The following is a 22323-nucleotide window of genomic DNA, read 5'->3' as shown; positions in this document are numbered from 1 at the left end:
CAAAAGACTTGATTTGCAAACTCTACTACAATTCTCAGATGCATCTGTTGAAAATCCACATAACACATTACAAAAAAACTCAATGAAGATACTTCGATTATACTCTTTTTAATAATTCTCATTCGAAACTGTCCAAATCACGCTGATCAACAAGTATTTTCTGATGAAAATCATTCAAAAGGTGACAAGAATTATAATTATAGCTATAACCAATTTCAATGGCATGGATCATAAAAAAAGAACTGCAATTTACTCGAATGAAAACTCACCATAGAAAATCTATATAAGAGCAGATCAATATCTAGCCTTGTAGCTAGTCAAGAAATAAAATTTATTAGACTTCTCAAAAGCATCAAGAGAGATCAACAGACTTCATTGGAATAAATTAATGCTTTGCTTGGACGGCCTTAGTTTCTCTACTCTTGCCAATGGCATGCATTGCAGATTGAAGCCCCGACTCCAGCCACAGATCTGTGTCCCTTGGGCTGCACCATGTTCTTTCTGATTGAATGTTTAATAAACTCACTCTCAAGTTCACTCTTCCCAAGTGTAAACACAATATTCACCATGGACCTTATAGACTTCTCCACAGGGTGTCCATTGAATCCATTACTCTCGTCAATTGGCCTTACGGGCATTTGTTTTTACAATTTCATTCAGTCCCCCCACGCAAGCAGATCCTCAAACACCAAACCACACGGGCAATATGTAAAGCAGGGAGAAGTATTATATAGCGACTTGTTTTCAGAATGGATCTTATAGTCCAGTATGAGGGATTTAGTAGCTTGGACCTTGCCAATAAGGTCATTTCCGATTATAATAACGGTGACCGGATGGCCCTACATTCTCTGGCACAGATTACATTAAACTTACAGACATCAACAGGCTAGGAACTAAAAATAGAGCATACATCAGCAAAAGAATGGTACTACCCCCACTTGGCTTGGGGTAGTACCTTGAATTCCACACCACAGATGATCTAATAGTTACCGGAATTGTGGGTTTGGGTTCAATCCAGGTTTGGCCCTGGGTTCGAACCCAGCACCCAAGCTGAACCTTGGGCAAACCTGGGCGTTTCTGGTGCTTTGGGCATCCAAAAAAGGGCACCACAAGTCAAAAAAAAACATTTAAAAATTAAAAATGCCCACAAAACCTAATTTTGCCCTACCTTTCCTTCTTTTTGTCATTTCACCTCATTTTTCAACACAAAACTTGCATTCTCACCATTTTTCTTCTCCTAGCTGGTTTTGAAGGTTGTTGATTTAGATGCTACAGTTGCACAACTTGCCCAAGTCTCTATGGATGAGGCAACTCTTGCACTTGACATAGACATAGCTAGAGGGAGTGGCAATCTAATGGATTGTGGTTCAAAAGAAGTTGAATCAAATGTTGACCTTCATGATTCTAATCAAGATAAATATGGATTGTAATTTGCAGTTTCATTGTGTAATGACATTTGGAGACTTGAATATAATCATTTTTGCAAATTATGAATATGATATTATGAAATATTTAAAAAAATTATTTATTGGCAATTATGGGTTAACGAGTATCACTCTTCTTATAGATTTTGATGTTATACACACGCGCACATAGTTGAACTACTCGCCAAAAACAAAAACTCGCCAAGGCCCGAAAAAAACTTGGCAAAAAACTCAGCAACTTAAAAAATTGCTCAAATTTGATTAAAAATGCATTTTTTTTAAAAAAATCAATGAGGAGATGCATCCAATGAGTCAATAAATGAGTACACAAAATAAACAAGCTGAGTCTAGATATATTTGATTGATTTAAATGCAAATTGGTAAAAAATGGCATCCTCTTTTGGAATGTTGATGGTTGACAAACTAAAACAAAATGAAATAGCAAATTGTTTTTGTAAAACTAAAAGTAAATATTATATCAAAACATTTTACATCTTCCTCTTCCCAGCTTAGTGAAAACCAGGGAAGAGATAGAACTAGAGGGTCTAGTCCTAGGAGTCCGATGTGGCTCCTCCACCTCCCCAAAATGAGGTTGAGGGTAGCACCCCTCTCAGGGGTCTGAGGGTGAGAGAGTGAGGGGTGGAGAGATAGGTCTAGATCTTGAGGGAGAGAAGAGAGAGTGAGATAGAGAGTGGTAGAGAGAGGGGATAGAGGAAGAGTGATAGGTGTTGATTGTAATTAGGGATGGCGGATTCCAATTGCCTTGGGCAACATTGGAATCCGCCCAAGGGGCCAGCCCCTTCTCCAACGTGAAGGGTTGGGCCCTATACCTCACGGCATCTCATAAACACCCCACGCTACAACTCCACGCCACATGCAAGTTAACACGCTAACATGTATAGGGCCAACCCTATCTTATAAGGCATTTCGGTTAAAGAAATTAAAGGTCATTAATTTATAAAGCAAGCCGACATGACTAAAGATATTGCTCCCCATATAAATAAATATCAACTTCACATTATCATTCACTCAATCATTTTTATTCCATGCGAAATACATATATCTGCCTAACGCGAATTTGAAGAAGCAATATTACAGCGAATTACATCTGCCATTACAGCGAAGTACATCTGTCATTAAAGGTGCAAAATCCATTCATAAGGAGAGCGAACTGAGGTGCTAAGGTTGCAGTCCAGCAAAGTGAAGACTTCAAATGCAATATAATGCAGACCTAGGGTTTGGACCTGATTGCTGTTGGAAGTGTTAAAGTGGGCAGACTTGACAACTTGATGCTTGTGAAAGTGCAGTCTTGTAGAAGACATTATCAGCCCTAAGTGCAATCATCTTCAAGTACTTGAGATAAGTGTTGTAATCTTCATATGAATACAATCCATAATCAAATCTGAGGATCTTTTCTGGCTGGGTTTTTCCTCCTAGGAGGTTTTCCCAGGGTAACTGTGTCTTGTTCTTATTTTGTTCATTTCTTTGTTATTTCTAAATCTGGAAAACTATAAATCTTTCATCTAATCAATTTAGTTAGCAACTAAATTCTGATTTTCTGAGTTTACATTAATCTGAAAGTGTTAAAATTAACAATAGGGAGATAGATAGGTCTAAAATTTGGGGCAGATAAAGTGTGTGTGTGTGTGTGAGAGAGAGAGAGAGAGAGAGAGAGAGAGTGTGTTGATAGGAGTCTACCGATTACTGAAATTTGACTAAATCTGAAAATCTAAAAGATCTTCTAAAACCTAGAATTTGCATTATAACTCCTAGAGATCCGAAACCACTCTCAAACATCCTGCCAATATGTACATGAAATATAACTTAAAGTATCTTAAAGTATAAGAAAGGAAACTTAAATGTTATATTTCATATATATATATATATATATATATATATTCTGATGAAGAGAATGAGACTGACTTGAAAAACAAAATTGATAGTTTTTTGATGTGTTTAGGCCTCTATTAAACAGACTTGCTGAGTAATCGCCGAAAACTCAGCAAGTTTTGGCAGCAAGTCAATGGGATTATTACTCGCCTGCCACGCCCAAGTAAAAGATAAAATTGTATCCATATCCAAGGAAAAAAAAAATTGCCGTACCCAAACCCGTATCCCATATCTGTACCCAAATCGGCAACTTAGGCACAGATGTATTTTGCATTTTGGTTAAACTGAAACTCACCCTTGAAGCTATCCTAGCATATTTTGTGGATTTGGCCTTCGCAAAATCTCTACCCTTCTTTAAAGGCATAATCACCCTACAATCCAGACACAATATACTCTGCTGTGTAATAAGGGCCACACAGATTTAATGGCAGGCAAGAAAACTGTGTGGAAGCACTGCCTCTGAGAAAAAGTATCTCATACATTCATAATTTGCAGGAATACTCAAAAGTTGTCATAAATCATATTCACCTTTTTGTATGACAATGCTGGTTGGCATGAACATAGCAATGGCCAGAATTAAAGTCATAGTCTTGCAACATCTAACGAGTCTAATAATCCATAGATTTGATACTGTAGCTGTAACTTCAGAAGCCCTTTCTTACCAAAGGAAAGCCTTTGGTGTAAATATCAATATTATCACAAGCCTAAAATATTCACTGCTTCTATGCTTTTTTGTAAGACAAGGAGGTGGAAATCATTTGCAATCAAGTTTCAACTTCTTCACGATGCATTGAAATGACTAGCAAGTATAAAAGCTCCAGGGAAACACAGACTTTCTTTAAAACTTCTTCATGACCCAAGAGGAATCATGCACTCTATCCTAGAAAATTTAATTGTGTAACACAGAAATTTGGACAGCAGTTATGCATACAAGCCGAAACAGTTACCCATATAATAAAGTTTTCATAACAGAAAAGAACATTTGCAATAACGATATTATAGCAATCCAATCCTTTTCATCTAGAAAGCATCCAATAAATTGATCGCATAAGTTTCACAGCAAATTAAAGGTTTATAAGGCTAACTGTTTAGGCTTGCATTTTCATTTCAATGCATTTAGAATAATCACTCGCAAAAAGATGATACAATTAAGCAGTTAAACTCTACCTTGTGCTCATCCAAATGAAAGCAAGTATTACAAAACTAAATCTGCGATAAAGTCTAAAGAGAAATATCTCCAATGCCTGTTTCCACTCCTACACATCTACATCAGCATCCTTCTCTTCATTCAGTTTAGCTGCAGTTTCTTCCTCTGCTGGAGGAGGTACTTGTTCTTCCTCAGGAAGAGGTTCTTCCACATAATCATTCTCGAATGCATCATTAGGAACCTCATATATACGCAACTGAGGCTTTGAAGGATCTTTGACGAACACATATTTTCCTTCATTCAGCTTAAGGCAGAGATCAACAATCGATTTAACAATACCCCACATATTAGAAGTGTTCAAATTGATTTGCATAGCAAATTCTCTGGGCTTATACCCCTGAATGCTTAAAATAACATGGTTGAAGTGATCCCTAGGGTGAACCCTAGACACATAACCCAGCTTCATAACATCTGCACTTCCAAGAAGGGCTTGAGCGGTCCATTTTGCGAGCTTATTTCCATTGTTCTTGAGTTCAGTTGCCAAAACAGCACCTCGTTGGGTTTCCAATTTCTGACGCCAATCAACTCCAGAAAACTTAGGATCAAATTCATTCAGAGCATTCAAAGTGAGAAACTGTGTCTGGCCCCTTAAATCCATAACACTGTGAACCTCGCACCTTGCAACCAATGATATATCTTCATCCAATTTCCAGCGCCTATAACGATATGCAACAGATGCAACCTCCTCACCCTCTGAGGCAAATGGATTGGGTTCTTCAAACTCCACCTTATTGCCATCTCTAACTAAAACTTGCTGTGAAAAGTTCTGGTTAATATATGCTGCCTCAACACTAAGGGAATGAGCAGAATTTATGTCATCCTTTGCTTCTGGCAAAGGTTCCTGGGAAGTTTCATTTACAGAGAGCAAATCCAACTGAGACCCATCCCTCTTGTCAAAGAAAAGCTTGTTGCCCACCCTCTGGACTACAATATCCCATGAATACACTGACCGAGGAGCACACATCAGTGTGGCCAGGATTGTGTCAGTGGCAAAAACAACAGCCTTGTCTTCACTTGCAAGGCGCCTTATCACAGGATCATCAGTAGTAGTTACCTTGAAGAAGTTTCTGTTTTTGAAACGCTCCAGGCGCTTCTCACTCTTTGGTGTGACTCGATCATACATCTTATCATAGTTTTCAAGAGCACCGCAAAGCACCAGATCCTCTGGCTCGCCAACACTGTAGGTCAATTTGGAGAAACTAGTGAAGGGGATCTGATCAAGCATGGTCCATTCAGGCTGGATATCCACAGAGCTCTTGAACACCGCCGCTTCCCTGCGCTGCATGTTATTCCTGTTCTGGTTGTAAAACCGATCTCGTCGCTGCCGCTCCTTCTCTGCCTCCCTCTTTTTGGCCTCAACTTCTTCATCTTTCCTCTGAGGGAGTTGCCTCTGCTGCTGAAACCTCCACCTGGGGCCAAACTTGGGCTTTGGAGGGGGTTTTCCATCAACCAGACGAAATGACTCTTCGTCTGCCTCGTCAAATGCAAAATCAAATACTGAATACTCCTGCCCACCCCTTGTATTAGGCCTAGCATTATAATTCCTTGTCCAATCGGCCACCCTCCCAAGCTTTTCGCCCTTGGAGAAAGGTGCATAGGGCACATTCTGCAGCTGATTTTCTAGAAATGCAGGACCTTCCGGAGGCCCCCAGCCATCTGGATTGTCCACAACAATCGGTACTTTTAACTGTGGCTGTACTGTTCCAACCATATCTGGAGCGGTTGAAATAAAAAGCTAATCTAATCTATTTCACCTTAGCAAATCCTAAGCCAGTATTCAAAACAAAAATGACAAAATCAATTGGTCTTCAGCTATGAGGAAAACCTAATCAGTAAAAACCTAAGCCAGTATATAAAACCTAGATCAATAAACCAAAATGGAAAATGAATGTATCTTCAGTTCTGAGTAAAACCCAAAAACAAATGAAAAAAAAAAAATCCTTGCACCATAAAATTTATCGAAGGCGAAAAAAATATGTACCGTCTGAAAGATTGAAAGTTCTCCACTCCTCAAAAATCAGCAAATACTCAAAGAAGGAGCCGTAAAAATGTCAATCCGCCTTCAAAAAGACAAAACCACAGAAGAAAGCCAGGTTTAAATAGGTCTGAACACCATAATCTTGAATTCTTATTTTCACTGGCGCATAAATCCGTTTTATTAAGGTTTTCATATTTTTGACGAGAAAATAAACAATTCCTAGGGTTTTGTCTATAATTTAAAAATTTAATAAGATGCATATACATGAATAATCATAATAACAATTAATTTAGGTTAAAGATAAATAAGTGGAATTGGATATTTTTATAGGTGTATTTGTTGTATTTAGAAATGAAATTAAAGGACAAGCTAAAGGGTTATAGTTCAATTGGTTGAGCACAATTGATAAGGATGATGGTATGTGATAAAAAAGTCATCCACTAATGTTTATAAATAAATATTTGGTAGGTTAGTTGGTTCTTTCAAAGTTGCATTCTTATATATAAGTTAGGAGTCGGGATGGGAAAATGAAAGGCTTTACAAAGCCAAATGTAAATGTAAATCATTCAAAACTTAGAATTCGATCAAATAATATTTTATGTTTTGGTATTATTGTGCAATAATGGTTTGATCTAGCCCACACTAGTAGTGGAGTTGGATTGGGTCATGGGTTTGCTCTTCATTAGTCTCGGGTTCAACTTTGAGGCATGGATTAACCTAATGCAATTGGCTTGTGAGTGGCTTGGTATGTCCCCAAGGGCTAGTCTTGCCTCAGCTTGCCCCAAATGGCGTCGAGCTAGCTCATGGAGATACCCTATGGCAACCAAAAAAAATGGTTTGATCTAGTGTCCTTTGTGTTTTCTCTACCATTTCAATATGGTATCAGAGAAAATTAATAGTGTGTATGTGAATTAAGAGAGTGAGAAGAAGCACTTTCATGTTGTGTAGGGTTTGAGAATCAAAGTCACGGCATTGGGGTATCGTCTGTTGGCATATGAGCGGAGTTTGATGACATGATGATATTGTATGTTGTCATTGACGTCAATATGCTGAAGTATGAGTTGGTATATTGATGTAAGCAAACGGGCAAGTGAACCGGTATATATGTGAAAGAGTGAACTGATATGATATGTGAACCGGTATATGTGAAAAAGTGAAGCGGTATGTTGAAATGAGAACCGGTATATGGAAAGTTTTGTATCAAGGTTTCATTTGGCATTACAATCTGTTGGTAGTCTCAGTTTCAGGGTTTCCGATTGATACATTCGAAGCCTGTGTGATTCAATCAATAACATCTTGTGATGAGTTGGCATTGTTATGAAGATCAGATCGTGTTACCATGTCAACCTTGTGCGCATGAAGGATCTTGCATGGAGAGGATTGATCCTATCTACCTCAGGAATGTGCGAAGTCTCTGTAAACGGTGGAGAGCGCGCGATGGGTCATCAGCTTCCTAAAGCAACAAAGAATGAACGTTGGAGAACGTCTTGAGATCTGTTCAAGACTGTTGTATTCAATGCAATGTGATTAATAGTCAGGATTGAACCGACTGAATTGATAAACCTAAATGTTTAGGGTTTAGGGTTTATGCTACTGACCTATCTGTTTTCTATAAGGTCGATGGTGTTTTTCATTTCGAAGTTGTTGGCAAATTCTATGTGTGTATCCAAGCAAAGAGATACCTGATTCTTGCTAGACCAGAGAAGTGTGTGTATACCTGTAGAGTGTGATTGCAGAAGCAAAGGGGCAAAAAAAAGGATCTGTCTTGGCATTGTGTGCTGTTATTAGATCATTGATTTACCTGTTGATTTCTAACCATTTTAGTAGTTGGAAAATCCCTTAACCGGGTAGCTTTAACAGGCTTTTGTGTAAATCCTTTAATAGGGTGACTCAATTCAATGAGTTCTTGAAATCCTCTTGCGAGGTAACCTTTAACAGGGTTCTAACCTTTAACCGAGTATTTTAGTCATCCCTTAACCGGGTGATCCCTAGCAGGATCGGTTCCTAGCAGAACCTATTGTAAAAGTCTTTAACCGGACTAGGCTCCTAACAGAGCGGACTTCAGAAGAGTTCAAAGAACAGCTTGTGGGTATTCATCCCCACCGTGGTTTTTCCCAGTTGGGTTTCCATGTGAAAAATATGTGTGTCATGTGTGATGCCTTTTCATGTGATGATTAGTGTTTTCTGTTAAGTGGTAATGCATGTTGGTCCGGTGATTTTTATATGTCTGATGATGTATTACCTGTCTATGCATGTGAGTGAAGTGAAAAGGAGATGTTAGGTGAGGTAAAGATCTAAGTATTAACTAGTTTATATCTTTCACAGTCTCACTGTGTTTTACCGATAGTGTCTTGATTTAGACCAGTGATATTGTTTACTAGTTAAAGTGCAGTCTGTGTAGTCAAACCGGTTCAGGGAAAAGTTTTTGCCTGTACTGATTCACCCCCCCTCTCAGTACTGGTTTGGTACTATCTGTTCACTATTATTCATCAATTGCTATCAGAGCGTCCCCCAGGTCCTCTGTGTTGTAAGCTTAATCGCTTGAGGAAAAGATCCTACTCTAATGATGAAGAGGGAAGGTCCAAAGTTTAACGGGGGTAACTTTAAGATATGGAAGGACAGAATGAAGATCTACATTAGAAGCATGGGTGCTCAACACTGGAGCTATGTTGAGAATGCTTATGTTATCCCGACCGGTACTCTCACCGATGATCAAAGAAGAGAAATTCAGGAGAATGGGCAAGTCATGGAAGCCCTAATCAGCAGTCTATCTGATATTGAGTTTATTGATGTTTAGGATAAAGACAATCCCAAAGAAGTATGGGATACTCTGGAGAATATCTCTGGCGGTGATGAGCATGTGAAACAAGCTAAGGAAGAGAGCCTTAGGGGAAAGTTTGAAGACATGCGGATGGTTGAAGGGGAGACCATTCAACAATATGGAATAAGAATAAAGACCGTTGTCAGAGACATCAAGAGTGTAGGAGGTAAAATAGTTGATGCCACCATTGTTAGCAAAGTCTTGAGATCCTTGTTACCAATCTATGCAATAAGGGTTGCTTCTATTCAGGAGCTGAGGTCTATAGACAAGACAAAGGTATCTCTAGACTCCATCATTGCTAAGTTGACCGCATATGAGCTAAATAACTATGATGGCAGTATTCAGAAGACCGAATCAGCCTTTAGAGCATCTGTTGCACCATCTAGAAAGGGAAAAGAAGCTAGTACCAGTTGTGAACCAAGACAAAGTAGAGAAATGGATGACGAGGAGATCCTGATGGAATTTGAAGCTCTTCTTGCCAAGAGACTTCCTAAGGGAATTGGTAAATACAGAGGTAAGCTCCCTTTGAAATGCTTCTCTTGCAATAGGATAGGACACATTGTCGTAAACTGTCCTAATGGTGATAATAAGGACAAACCGAAGAAGTTCAAGAAGTTCAAAGGAGGAAACAAGAGAAACTATTTTGTATCAGTTGATGAAGGTGTCACTAATGAGGAATCAGAAGATGAAGAAAGTGAAGACATTGTGTTCGTATCAGTGAAGGAAGATGTGTCAGACAAGAAGGCTCTTGTCTCCCGCTTTGATAATTCCAATGAGTGGATTATTGACAGTTGTTGTTCTCACCACATGACTGGTGACCGAAGTAAGTTTCTGTCTCTATAAGAGTATGATGGTGGTGTGGTCTGATTTGGTAATGATGCACCATGTATGGTAAAAGGCAGAAGATCCATCTCTCTAAATGGAAAAAGCAGTGTTGATAATGTGTATTGGGTAGAAGGTCTTAGGCACAACCTTTTGAGTGTTGCCTAGCTGAATGATAATGGACTCACTCTGGAATTCAAAAATGGAGTGTGCAAAATAAAAGGAAAGAGTGGTGAACTGATGGCCACCGGTATGCAGACCAGAGGTAACTTATTTCAGCTGAATGCAAATATCAGTACATGTCTAATGGCTAAGTTTGATGATAGTTGGATATGGCATAGGAGACTTTTCCATGTAAACTTTGATAATATTGTGAAGGCCAGTAAGATCAAGGCAGTTAGAGGATTGCCTGTGCTGAGCAAACCGGAGAATCCTTTGTGCAGAGAGTGTCAACTGGGGAAAATGTCTTCCTCAACCTTCAAAGGTAAATCTTTCACTGCAGACAATTTACTTCATCTTGTGCATACTGATATGTGTGGTCCAATGAAAACTAGGAGTGTGCAGGGAGATAGGTACTTTATGATTTTCACTAATGACTGCTCAAGAATGATGTGGGTCACATTCCTAAAAGACAAGTATGAAGCTTTTGGAAAGTTCAAAGTCTTCAGAGCCCTGGTTAAAAAAGAAAGTGGTAAGAGAATCAAATGTCTTAGAACTGACCAAGGAGGTGAGTTCACTTCTAGTGAGTTCAACAAGTACTGTGAAGAAAATGGCATCAAGAGGCAACTGTCTGCCCCCCGGACTCCACAGCAAAATGGCCTAGCAGAAAGGAACAACCGGACTGTAGTTGAAGCAGCCAGAACCATGTTGATACAAGGAAATGTTGCTCACACTTTTTGGAGAGAAGCGATGAGCACTGCAGTCTACACAATGAACCGGGTACTCATCAAGAAAGGTAAGGATAAAACACCTTATGAGTATTGGACCGGTAAGACTCCTATAGTAAGCTACTTTAGAGTGTTTGGTAGCAAGTGTTATATCAAGAGGAGTGAACACCAAAGCAAGTTTGATGCAAAATGTGATGAGCGAATATTCCTAGGGTATTCCACTAAGAGCAAAGCTCTCAAGTGTTTCAACAATAGGACTCAGAAAATTGTTGAAAGCATCAATGTTAGAGTTGATGAAACTTCTGAGAAACCTGAGGAAACCGACAGTGATCAAGTGGTAGATGAACCGATTGCAAAACAGGCGAGTACCAGTAACAGTGCTTCTACACCAGTAGATGTTGATGCTGATGAAGATGAGGATGAAGAAGAAAAGCAAGAGGAATCTATTAAGATCATACCTAGATATGTAAAGCTAAATCATGATCCAAACCAGATCATATGAGACAAGGATGCGGGAATTCTTACAAGAAGGAAGGTCAGAGAAAACTCTTGCATGATCTCTGAATTTGAGCCTAAAACATTTAAAGAGGCACATAAAGATGAAGATTGGATCAAGGCAATGGAAGAGGAACTTGACCAAATAGAAAAGAATGGCACGTGGTCCTTGGTACCTAGACCAGAGCATAAAAATGTCATTGGCACCAAATGGGTTTTCAGAAATAAGTTGAATGAAGATGGCACAATGATAAGAAACAAAGCCAGACTGGTGTGTAAGGGATATGCTCAAGAAGAAGGAGAAGACTATGGAGAAACCTTTGCTCCAGTAGCTAGATTGGAAGGAGTTTGTATGCTTCTTGCATATGCAGCCTTCAAGGGATTCAAAGTATATCAAATGGATGTAAAATCTGCATTCCTGAATGGAATACTTGAAGAGGAGGTGTATATAGAGCAACTAGATGGGTTTTCCCTATCAGAGAACAATGACATGGTGTGTAGGCTACATAAAGCCTTGTATGGATTGAAGCAGGCACCTAGAGCATGGTATGATCGCTTGCACTCCCATCTTGTGAAGATTGGATTTGAAAGAACAAGTGAAGATATCAATATCTATTTGAAGTTAGAAGGAGATCAGATTCTGATCTGTGAAGTATTTGTTGATGACATAATTTTTGGTGGAGATGACAAGATGAGTCATGATCTTGCAGATGAGATGAAGAAGGAATTTGAGATGTCATTGTGTGGGGGAAAAAGTGACACTAAGCAAACATGCCCTAATCTCACTTTCAATCACATATTTGTGGAATACGAAAGAGCCTAGAGGTATCACACAATTGGCTACTTATTTTTGTGGAAGAGAGAGCCACGGGCTACCTATTAGGATTTCTATTCCTTTGTTGTAATTGAAAGATAAAATGATGCAAGTTCAATTCCTAACCCCAAAGTGCAAGTACGAACTAATAACAAGATTGCAGAATTGAACTTAAACAATGGAAAGCTATAAACACAAGGATAAAAGGAGAATGAAAATGCGTACCCGGAGTCAAAATCTGAGTGAAAATGTTCGGGACGGGGGCGCGGGCGCCACTGTCCTGATTCTGCACCTGAAACTGCTGTTTTGCAACCTGAAAAGCTGTCAGAAAGTTGCTGAAAGTTGTTGTCTGACAGAAGGACCAGGGCGCCCAGCGCCCCTGTCCCAGGGACCAGGGCGCCCCACACCCCTGTCCTGGTCTTTTTCTTTGCAATTTGGTGTGGAGTGCTGTCTCGGCCTGCTTCTCCCGGATCTGCAACTTGCGGCGTCGTCTGAATCCCGAAACCTGCACTTATATCTGAAAAGGTGTTTTGGGCGGCTATATAGGGTTTTGCCTTAGTCAAACCCCCGCTTTGGTGATTTCCACCTCCACGAATAGCCAAGTTGTATTGTAAAAGCAGTGTGTGTGCAGACCTTGTGTGTGTGCAAGATCCTAAAATGCAAGTAAGCAAACTAGAGCAACCTAGAAAGTAAACCCTAATTGCTTGTAAATGATAATGTAAATGCTCTCAATCAAGATGCAAAGTGATCTAAAGCATGAATACAAATGATGTGATGAAGCTTATGCAAAGACATGAAAACAACATGAAATCATACCCAACCCCAAGGGAGGGGTACAAGCCAATCTTCAATCGGTAATCCCCTATTGCTTTTCAATGTCTTCAAAGCCCTAAATGAATGAATGAAATTGATAGATGCTTGATGGATGGATGTTGAATGTTGTTGAAGTCTTCAAAGATCTGCTCTTTCGCTGCATAGAAGGCCCTTGAAAGCCAAAATTCTTCTCCTTTCAAATGAAGAAAGAGAGCTCTTATATATGAAACCCTAGGTCTTAATTTCAACTTTAGGCCAACTTAGAGATTGAATCTCCCGCCAATTTCTTGGGGTTGAGCTTTATTTTATGATTGGATCGTGCTCCTAAAATTTCGGGAAAAATGTCCGGGACCATGTGCACGCCGGGCGCCATGGTCCCGACAACTTTTTACCAAATTTTCAGGGCCGTCGGATATGATGATTTTAGAGCGAATCTCGAAGTTACAGCTGATTTCGAGATGTTTTGACCCCCGAAATCAAGCCCCCAAGTTCAAAATAGGACCTAATCAGGGTTTTTGATTAAATGATGTATTGGAAGAATAAAATGAAAGGGGCACACTTTAATGAAAACGACCCAACTTTATGATATGGGAGATGATAAAATAAGACCCTAGACCTAATTAATTTAATTAATTAAGTGCTAAAGGGGAAATGCAATGCAAAATGCAAAATGGGCCAAGGCGGGTGCTAAACTAGGTGTGAAATTGTACCACCCTAGCAAGTGCGTACAATTTACGACACTACAGTCATTTATAGGGGAGATTAAGTTCTTCATTGGACTACAGATTCAACAAATGAAAGATGGTATCTTTATCACTCAGTCCAAGTATGTCAAAGAGGTGTTGAAGACCTTTGGCATGGAAGACAGCGAACCAGTTGGTACACCGATGGTGACCAATTATAAATTGTCAAAAGAGGATGACTCAGCGTTGGTGAATGAGAAGGAATACTGATCAATGATTGGTAAGTTGCACTATGTAGTACATAACAGACCAGACATTGCACATGCAGTGGGCATTACTGCACGGTTCCAGAAAAGCCCAAGAGAATCCCACTTGGTAACAGTCAAGCGGATTCTCAGATATCTGAAGGGAACTATTGACTATGGATTGTGGTATCCATACAGTAATTATTTCAACCTTAAAGTGTTTACAGATGCTGATTGGGCTGGTAATGTGGATGACCAGAAGAGCACAACTAGTGGTGCTTTCTTTCTTGGTGGTAGACTAGTCTCATGGATGAGTAAGAAGTTGAGTTGTATCTCTCAGTCTACAACAGAAGCGGAATATGTTGCAGCATTTATGAACTGCACTCAGACAATATGGATGAAGCATGTATTAAGTGGTTTCAAAGTTCCTGTATCTGAACCGGTGAGTATCTTCTGTGACAACACAGGTGCAATTAATATTTCCAAGAATCCGGTTTTGCATGCTAGAACCAAGCACTTCGAGCTCAAGCATCATTTCTTGAGGGAGAAGGTTCAGAACAAAGATGTTGTATTGGAACATGTTTCCAATAAGGAGTAGTTAGCAGACATATTCACCAAGCCTTTACCGAAGGCTACATTTACCTATTTAAGCAGTGAATTAGGGGTGCTACCCCTTCAAGAGGTAAACTAAAGGTGTATGTTCCACATCAGTCAGGTATTGCATTGATAAATATTTTTCAAGATTGGTGTGTTGAAGGATGCTACTCCTTAGGGGGAGCAACATAGTGGAACATAGTTGTTTGTGCCTCCACTTTGGCATTGTTGTCAAAGGGGGAGAAGATGTGAAGTGGAGAAGATGTGAAGTAGAGAGATATCTTTGTATATTGCCATCAATGCCAAAGGGGGAGATTGTTGGCATATGAGCAGAGTTTGATGACATGATGATATTGTATGTTGTCATTGATGTCAATATGCTAAAGTATGAACTGGTATATTGATGTAAGCAAAAGGGCAAGTGAACCAGTATATATGTGAAAGAGTGAATCGATATGATATGTGAACCGGTATATGTGAAAAAGTGAAGTGGTATGTTGAAATGAGAACCCGTATATGGAAATTTTTGTATCAGGGTTTCATTTGGCATGACAACCGGTTGGTAGTCTCAGTTTCGGGGTTTCCGGTTGATACATTCCAAGCCTGTGTGATTCAATCAATAACATCTTGTGATGAGTTAGCATTGTTATGAAGATCATATCGTGTTGCCACATCAACCTTGTGCGCATGAAGGATCTTGCATGGAGAGGATTGATCCTATCTACCTCGGGAATGTGCGAAGTCTTTACAAACGGTGGAGAGCGTGCGATGGGTCATCAGCTTCCTGAAGCGACAAAGAATGAACGTTGGAGAATGCCTTGAGATCTGTTCAATACTGTTGTACTCAATGTAGTGTGATTAACGGTCAGGATTGAACCGACTGAATTGATAAACCTAAATGTTTAGGGTTTAGGGTTTATGCTACCGACCTATCTATTTTCTATGAGGTCAATGATGTTTTTCATTTCGAAGTTGTTGGCAAATGATATGTGTGTATCCAAGTGAAGAGATACATGATTCTTGCCAGACCGAAGAAGTGTGCATATACCTACAGAGTGTGATTGCAGAAGCAAAGGAGCAAAAAAAAGGATCTGTCTTGGCATTGTGTGTTGTTATCAGATCAGTGATTTACTTATTGACTTCTAACCATTTCAGTAGTTGGAAAATCCTTTAACCGGGTAGCTTTAACAGGCTTTTGTGTAAATCCTTTAACAGGGTGACTCAATTCAATGAGTTCTTGAAATCCTCTTGTGAGGTAACCTTTAACAGGGTTCTAACCTTTAACCAGGTATTTTAGTCATCGCTTAACTGGGTGATCCCTAGAAGGATCGGTCCTAGCAGAACCTATTGTAAAAGTCTTTAACCGGACTAGGCTCCTAACAAAGCGAACTTCATAAGAGTTCAAAGAATGGCTTGTGGGTATTCACCCCCACCGTGGTTTTTCCCAGTTGGGTTTCCACGTGAAAAATATGTGTGTCATGTGTGATGCCTTTTCATGTGATGATCAGTGTTTTTTGTTAAGCGGTAATGCATGTTGGTCCAGTGATTTTTATATGTCTGATGATGTATTACCTGTCTATGCATGTGAGTGAAGTGAAAAGGAGATGTTAGGCGAGGTAAAGATCTAAGTATTAACTAGTTTATATCTTTCACAGTCTCACTGTGTTTTACCAGTAGTGTCCTGATTTAGACCGATGATACTGTTTACTAGTTAAAGTGCAGTCTGTGCAGTCAAACCGGTTTAGGGAAAAGTTTTTGCCTGTACTGATTCACCCCCCCCCCTCTCAGTACCGATTTGGTACTATCTGTTCATCATTATTCATCATCATCGTGGTTGAAAATTCTTCTTTGGGCTTAGGATTGCGTAGACATTGGTGATCAAGTTCTAGTGAAAATGAAGTTGAGGCATTGGGGCTTTATCTTGGTTACAAAATCTTATCCAAGTTTGGGATTGTGTGGAGGTTGGGTATCAAGTTCTAGTGGGGTTTCATCATGTTGTGTAGGGTTTGAGGATCAAAATTGAGGCATTGGGGTTTCATCAAGTGGTTGAAAATTCTTCTCCAAGCTTGCAATTGAGCTAAGATTGGAAATTAGGTTCTAGTAGAGATTTTGGCTTCAAAAACTTGGTTGAATGAGCCCACATTATGGAGATAAAGTCTTTGATTCAAAGATCAGATTGGGCTTAGTATAGTTATCAATGTATAAGGTGAGAAATTGTTTCAGAGAAAATAGATCTAAGTTTCAATTTACTCTTCATGTATCCTATGTGAAGTTGATTGTGCATTTGTATACCAAGAGATCAAGAAGGCTAAAATGAAGATTGAGTGCAAGAGGAAGGCTTTATTATCTTTGCTAATGTCTCCAATCCATCACTTTGATACCTATTTCATTTGTTGTTCTTATTATCATGTTCACCTGTTCCAAATTGGGTGGGTTAAATATCTTTTGGATATAGTGAATGCAATAAAAAATTGTTAGGAAATATTTCTTTAAACCCACATTCTAATAATCCATTTCCTACATAACCCATGAGAGAAAAGCATGTATGCAAGCCTACGAAATCACCATAATGCAAAGATCAAATAGACAAGCAATAAGATAACACAATATATGTCCTGGGAAAACCCTCATGAGGGAAAAACCCAGCCTCCAAAAGCATCCATGCTCTTTTGTATTAATCAACCATAAAACAACATAGAGTTATAATGAATTCTTCTGAATCATCAAGCCCTCCAATACATTCTCATGTGTCCAAGCATGAATCCACACATCCCATGCCATGCTTCACAAGTGCAAACCTCCAAAGGAATCAATACAATGAAAGCCCAAAACCACCAACCGACCTTAACCACTAAACTTGTGCTTGCTTATATAGAGAAAAGCTCGTACAAAAACAACTAGTGGTAAAGTAAAACCATGTGCTAACTACCCCTTGGCCCCACATTTAATATTGGGTAATAAGTTTTCTCTTTTTTAAATATCTTTCCCCAATATTAAAAAATATATTTATAATTATTCCAATGTTACAATACAACTAATCAAGTGGTCTCGAGAATATTCCCAAGGAATCTCTACATGTTACACATCCATGTGCAACATCACATAACATGGGAAACATAATAAATAAATATTACAATTATAACATTATTTGTGCAAGGTGTACAACACCTATTTCCCAACAAATATTGTTGTTAGTGTTGTTGATTCTAATGCGAGTTTGAATCCATGGCCTTTGGAAATTCAATTATGAGTGTAAGGCAAGGGATATTGTTTGAAATTCTATTAGGTCGCCCCTTTTTATTATCCAAAATGGGAAAGTCTTTTTTACCAACGCCATTATACTTTTGGAATTGAATGGGCCTGTGGAAGATTTGATGCTAATCCATGTGCTACATTATGTAACTTCTTTCATAGGTGCAAAATGATGATCTTGGGATTTTAAATAAGTGATTGGGATTCTAGACCGAGTAGCTTTTATTCCATACATTTCAATATACAACCTAGTTTTGTATTTCATGATCATTGCTTTGGCCCCTACAGTTGCATAGAATATCTATGATGTCTACAAAGTAATTCAATCAAGAAAGAGAACAATGCTTGCTACAAAGCTATGATTTTTCATTAATCACACTTTTAGGATAATTTTTTATAAGGGAAATGTTATCTCCATCTAATGCGTTGGCTAGTCAACCTCATTTTTTTGTTAATGGGAACTATCTTTGCCTTTGGATATATGGTGGGGAGGATGGTTTTGGCACATAATTGTGATGAACCAAAGGAGTTAAAGATTGGTATTTGCATGTCTTGGTTTTTTCTTCCTCTTGTGATTGTAAATGCACTTTCAACAAAGCTTTTAGACAAAATTCTTGTTGTTGATGTTCAATGGTTGCTACTTGGATAATGTACATTCATAGGTTCTCTCTACATTCATTTTTCGTCAATGTTATTTGGGAGATAACAACTGCTCTAGGCATCCAATGGATTGGGATAATTAGGAAATAAGATTGAGATGGTACTACTTTTAACTAGAGGCTAGACACATTAGAGGTTGGAGGTATATTATCATCTTAAGTTAGCTTGTCACTCAAAGATAATACCTTTCATGAGAAATACCATTTTTCATCTTGAGTCTCTTTCTGGAGCAAGGGGATTATGATAGTTGTTGTTGTTTAGTTTGCAAATAATTGAGTGTCTCAAACCATAGACTTGGTGAATAGAGCCCTATGGATAATTGAGTATGTCTCAATCCATAGTTTTGTAGGTATTCATGGATAATTTAGTTTTGATCCACAGCAAAAGTTATGTTACTATGGATAACTAAGTATCTATTCATAGTTGGATGGTGTTTTTCTTGTAGATAATGAAGTTTGTCTCAATTCACAAGAACAATGTGCTTCTAAATAATTGAGTATGTCTTGATTCACATGTATTTTATATGTTTGATAGTTTGGAGATTCACTAATGGGTTCAATTTGGTGTTTCTCGAGTGAGTGAGGAGAATTGATGGAGATGCTTAATCAAAGTTTCTAGAAGTGTTGTTGTATTTAGTCCTTGCAATGTTTCATCCTTTGTTAAGAATGATGTAATAAGAGGGATGTTGGTTTTAAAAGACATAATTACTATATATAGGTTAGATAAATGATGGTAATAAATTTAATGTTGGTAGTTAGTTTATAAATGAATATTTTTTAGGTCAACTGTTAGGAATTTTCATTCTCATAAATAAGTTAAGGGAGTTAGGATGGGGAAATGAAAAGCTTTATAAAGCCAAATGTATTGAAATGTAATTAATTCGAAAAGATGATTTCGATCAAAAAATATTTTATGTTTCAAGTATTACTCTTCAATAATAGTTTAATCTAGTTTTTTTTGTGTTTTCTCTACCATTTCAAGATGCATTTCCCTCCCAAGGTTTCAATTTAACTTGTATGGTTGCAATAAATGACAATATTTAGTAAATGCAATCTCAGGCATTCATCTTAAACAAATTAAATTTAAACCCTTTATTTTATCTTTGATCATAAAAAAATGTTCTCACTATGAAATGCCTCTATCATTTGCTCTTTTGGGTTGCATATTTCATGATGTGGATCTGGCTTTGTCCCTACGGTCTTACCATTTTTAGTTTGATGAGGTGGATATTTACGTTGCAAGCGTTACTTATTTAAAGAGGACAGGCTAACTTTACAAATCAATGACATAAAATTCTAGAAAAGCGATGCAAGACGATCAAGGTTATCTTGACCATTCTTTATTGTCATCAATATTTTTAATACATGACAAATATTTCCACCACTCTCATTGAACTTATTCCACACGTGTATTTATGTCTATCGTTCGAGTACTGCTATGTTATGATGGCAGTAAAACCCAAATAAAGAAATAAATTTGCTCAACTTTAAACTTTCAACAACACATTATCTAACATGAATTCTAAATTTTAGACATTTTCATCTCAATAAATTTATTAAAAAAAAAAAAAAAAACTATCAGCATAAGGATAAGGTTTGCAAATTTATTTTTTATAGACCAATCATAATTTACTGGGTTGTACTCAAACACGGAAATTAGTCCATCGTTTATATAATTTACTTTTTACTCAATATTTTTATTTTTTATATAGAATATATATTTTATTTTTCATATTTATCTATTTTTATATAGAATTAATGTTTTATCATAAGTTATGATCTCTATAATATATATTATTAAATATAAATATAATTAATATATATTATATTTTTTAAAATATTACTAATTGAAAAGAATTAATATCTAATTATATTTAGTATTCTGTATTATGATCTTTATAATATATATTATTAAATATAATTAATTTTTAATTTTTCTTTTGACATAATAAAAGCTAATATTTTTTTTTTAGATAAGTAAATAGCTACAGAGGGGCAACACCCATTGTATTAATATAAAATATTTTCACATATATATGTTTTTTTAAATAAGCCTAGCTTTCCTACTGCTGTGTATGCCTATTATCACCAAAATGGGCCAAGTGCCCATGTATTACAGCCGAAGAAACCCCAAAACTGCCTTGGAGAGAAGTCCTGCTATCTAACGAAAGTCCTACCACCCTATATTGTATCAAACATAATTACAAAATTCAGGGCTAATGCCTGATAGTTATACCAGAAATTAAAGCAGGAGAAAAAACCAGAACCTAAGGCTCAAGCAGAGCCAATATCTGCCTCCTCAGGACCGATGGCCTCTGGATCACTGTCCTCCTCCTCTTGCAAGCTATTCTCAAGCTCTTTAGATTTTTGAATCAAGACCTCTCTCAACACCACTGGGCATTCCATTCCACAGTCTGCATGGGCTTCAGAATCTACCATTTCTTCTGGAAGTCGTTCATCATCCGGGATCCACTTTTCATCGCGACCGAACCCCTAGTCATTTCAGGGTCTTCCTTACCATTTTCTTGAATTCCTATGTCATGTCTTTCCCTCAAATCCTTCACCAACACATAATGCCTCATCCATGCCTTGCTAAAGCCAGGCAGAATGTCAATAGCCTTCAACAAGAAGGAAACATTACAGTCCTTTCTGTCCCATTCAACAATCAGGCTCTCCTAATCTAGGGCTTGTACCACCACAGACTTCTTGACCTCTACTCTCATTCCTAGATACATGTAGTAGTTTTGCAACAACAAGGTTCACAAATTGGCATCTACATTAACCAAGATTGTATCAATCTCATCAAGGAAACAATGCCTGAATATCATTTGAGTCATTTTCTTGACTCGCTGCTTGCTCACCCCCATATAAACTAGCATGGCGACGAACATGGCCGGGATGTCTGCATTTACCCAGTAGTGGTGATAAGCTTTGAGGAAATCCCCACCCAAAATCCTTTTCACAACATGTAGAATGAGGGGTTGCTTCATGGCCATAACAACTAACAGCCGCTTGTTAGAGATTTCTCCCAAAAAGGCCATTTGTTGCTTGGTAGACTCCAACATGATAGGCGTATCCATCCCTAGCTCTCCTATCACACAAAACCCAACTACTCTGAGCTAGCTTAACTACACCAAAAGTGTGTAAAAATAGAAATGGAAGGTCTATAAATAGACCCATCCATACAATCTCATGATCATTGAAAAGTAGTGGGATGTCCAAGCACTTCTGTCATTAATGATATCTCGTGTCAACCAACTCATAAGTCATCCCAAATGTAGTGGTGGTGATATTGGGCATTTGTTTCATACAAAACATGTCAAATCAAATCTATTTGGATGGGTAGTAATGAAGTTCAATGATCCCATTGTCTGAGAGAAACAAGACAGATATGGCATGAGGGAATATGACCGGACACCCAATTGAAATTATGATGTGATCAAAGTACCATTGAATTATGTATCTATAAACAGCGTCACCACTTTTGCTAAGTTATCCACCATCACATTGCCTTCCCAATACATGTGGCTAATGTGAAAATCATCCAATCCATCCAACAGGAATTTGACTAGTCAAAGCCATTGATTGAGGATCCATTTTGGAGTTTCATTCTTTCTAATTTCATTTACCACGTTTAAGGAATCACCTTCCAAGTATATTTTCTAGGTCCCCCTAATAACCCCCACCTGGAGGCCACGTAATGCAACCCAAAACACTACGATATTGTTTGTGGTATGCC

At 38.1% G+C, this 22323-nt stretch overlaps 1 protein-coding gene and 1 pseudogene across 1 annotated transcript; both read right to left on the bottom strand.

Moving 5' to 3' along the window:
* Nucleotides 1–372: 372 nt before the first annotated feature.
* Nucleotides 373–3678, bottom strand: LOC131061027 (phosphoserine aminotransferase 1, chloroplastic-like; annotated as a pseudogene).
* A 649-nt stretch (nt 3679–4327) lies between these two features.
* LOC131060966 (eukaryotic translation initiation factor 3 subunit D) lies at nt 4328–6691 on the bottom strand. Its single transcript, XM_057994452.2, has 2 exons — nt 6503–6691; nt 4328–6286 (listed from the first exon to the last, which is right to left on the bottom strand). The coding sequence occupies exon 2, from the start codon at nt 6230–6232 to the stop codon at nt 4571–4573; it is 1662 nt and encodes a 553-aa protein (XP_057850435.1). The 5' UTR covers nt 6233–6286; nt 6503–6691; the 3' UTR covers nt 4328–4570.
* Nucleotides 6692–22323: the final 15632 nt, after the last annotated feature.

Source organism: Cryptomeria japonica, chromosome 9, assembly GCF_030272615.1.
Source record: "Cryptomeria japonica chromosome 9, Sugi_1.0, whole genome shotgun sequence".
Classification (NCBI taxonomy): domain Eukaryota; kingdom Viridiplantae; phylum Streptophyta; class Pinopsida; order Cupressales; family Cupressaceae; genus Cryptomeria; species Cryptomeria japonica.
The sequence above is the reverse complement of the archived record's forward strand: the minus strand, read 5'-3'. Positions and strand labels throughout refer to the sequence as shown.

Bases quoted from the DNA above. Each gene is read 5' to 3' on its own strand.
- LOC131060966 (XM_057994452.2), bottom strand. From the start codon at position 6,232: ATGGTTGGAACAGTACAGCCACAGTTAAAAGTACCGATTGTTGTGGAC.